This window comes from Antrostomus carolinensis, unplaced genomic scaffold, assembly GCF_000700745.2.
Source record: "Antrostomus carolinensis isolate BGI_N321 unplaced genomic scaffold, ASM70074v2 scaffold36218, whole genome shotgun sequence".
Classification (NCBI taxonomy): domain Eukaryota; kingdom Metazoa; phylum Chordata; class Aves; order Caprimulgiformes; family Caprimulgidae; genus Antrostomus; species Antrostomus carolinensis.
In genome coordinates, this window is record NW_010331540.1 from 4804 (window position 1) to 5041 (window position 238).

Genomic DNA, 238 nt, shown 5'->3' on the forward strand with positions numbered 1-238 from the left:
GTGCTCGTGCTCTGGTTTGCACCAGTGGGGTTTTGTTTGAGGTGGGGGGGGAAGGGTTCTTTAGGGCAGCTCGGTCTCGCCGGGGTTGTCACAACCTTCCTTGTCCCCCCCATCCCAGCACAACCTGGTGCCTCAGCCACCCCTCCCCAAGTACATCCACCCCTCCGACGAGCTGATCCTGGAGGATGAGCTGCAGAGGATCAAGCTGGAAGGAGCTGTCGAGGTGCAGAGGCTGGGG

At 61.8% G+C, this 238-nt stretch overlaps 1 protein-coding gene across 1 annotated transcript in view; it reads left to right on the plus strand.

Moving 5' to 3' along the window:
* Positions 1-118: 118 nt before the first annotated feature.
* LOC104529067 (DNA polymerase delta subunit 2-like) overlaps positions 119-238 on the plus strand; it is a gene marked incomplete at both ends in the record, with an annotated part of 945 nt that continues 825 nt past the window's right edge. The window contains one exon of the mRNA XM_029086290.1: positions 119-234. Within this exon, the coding sequence (XP_028942123.1) occupies positions 119-234 (116 nt within the window). The remainder of the gene's footprint in view (positions 235-238) is intronic.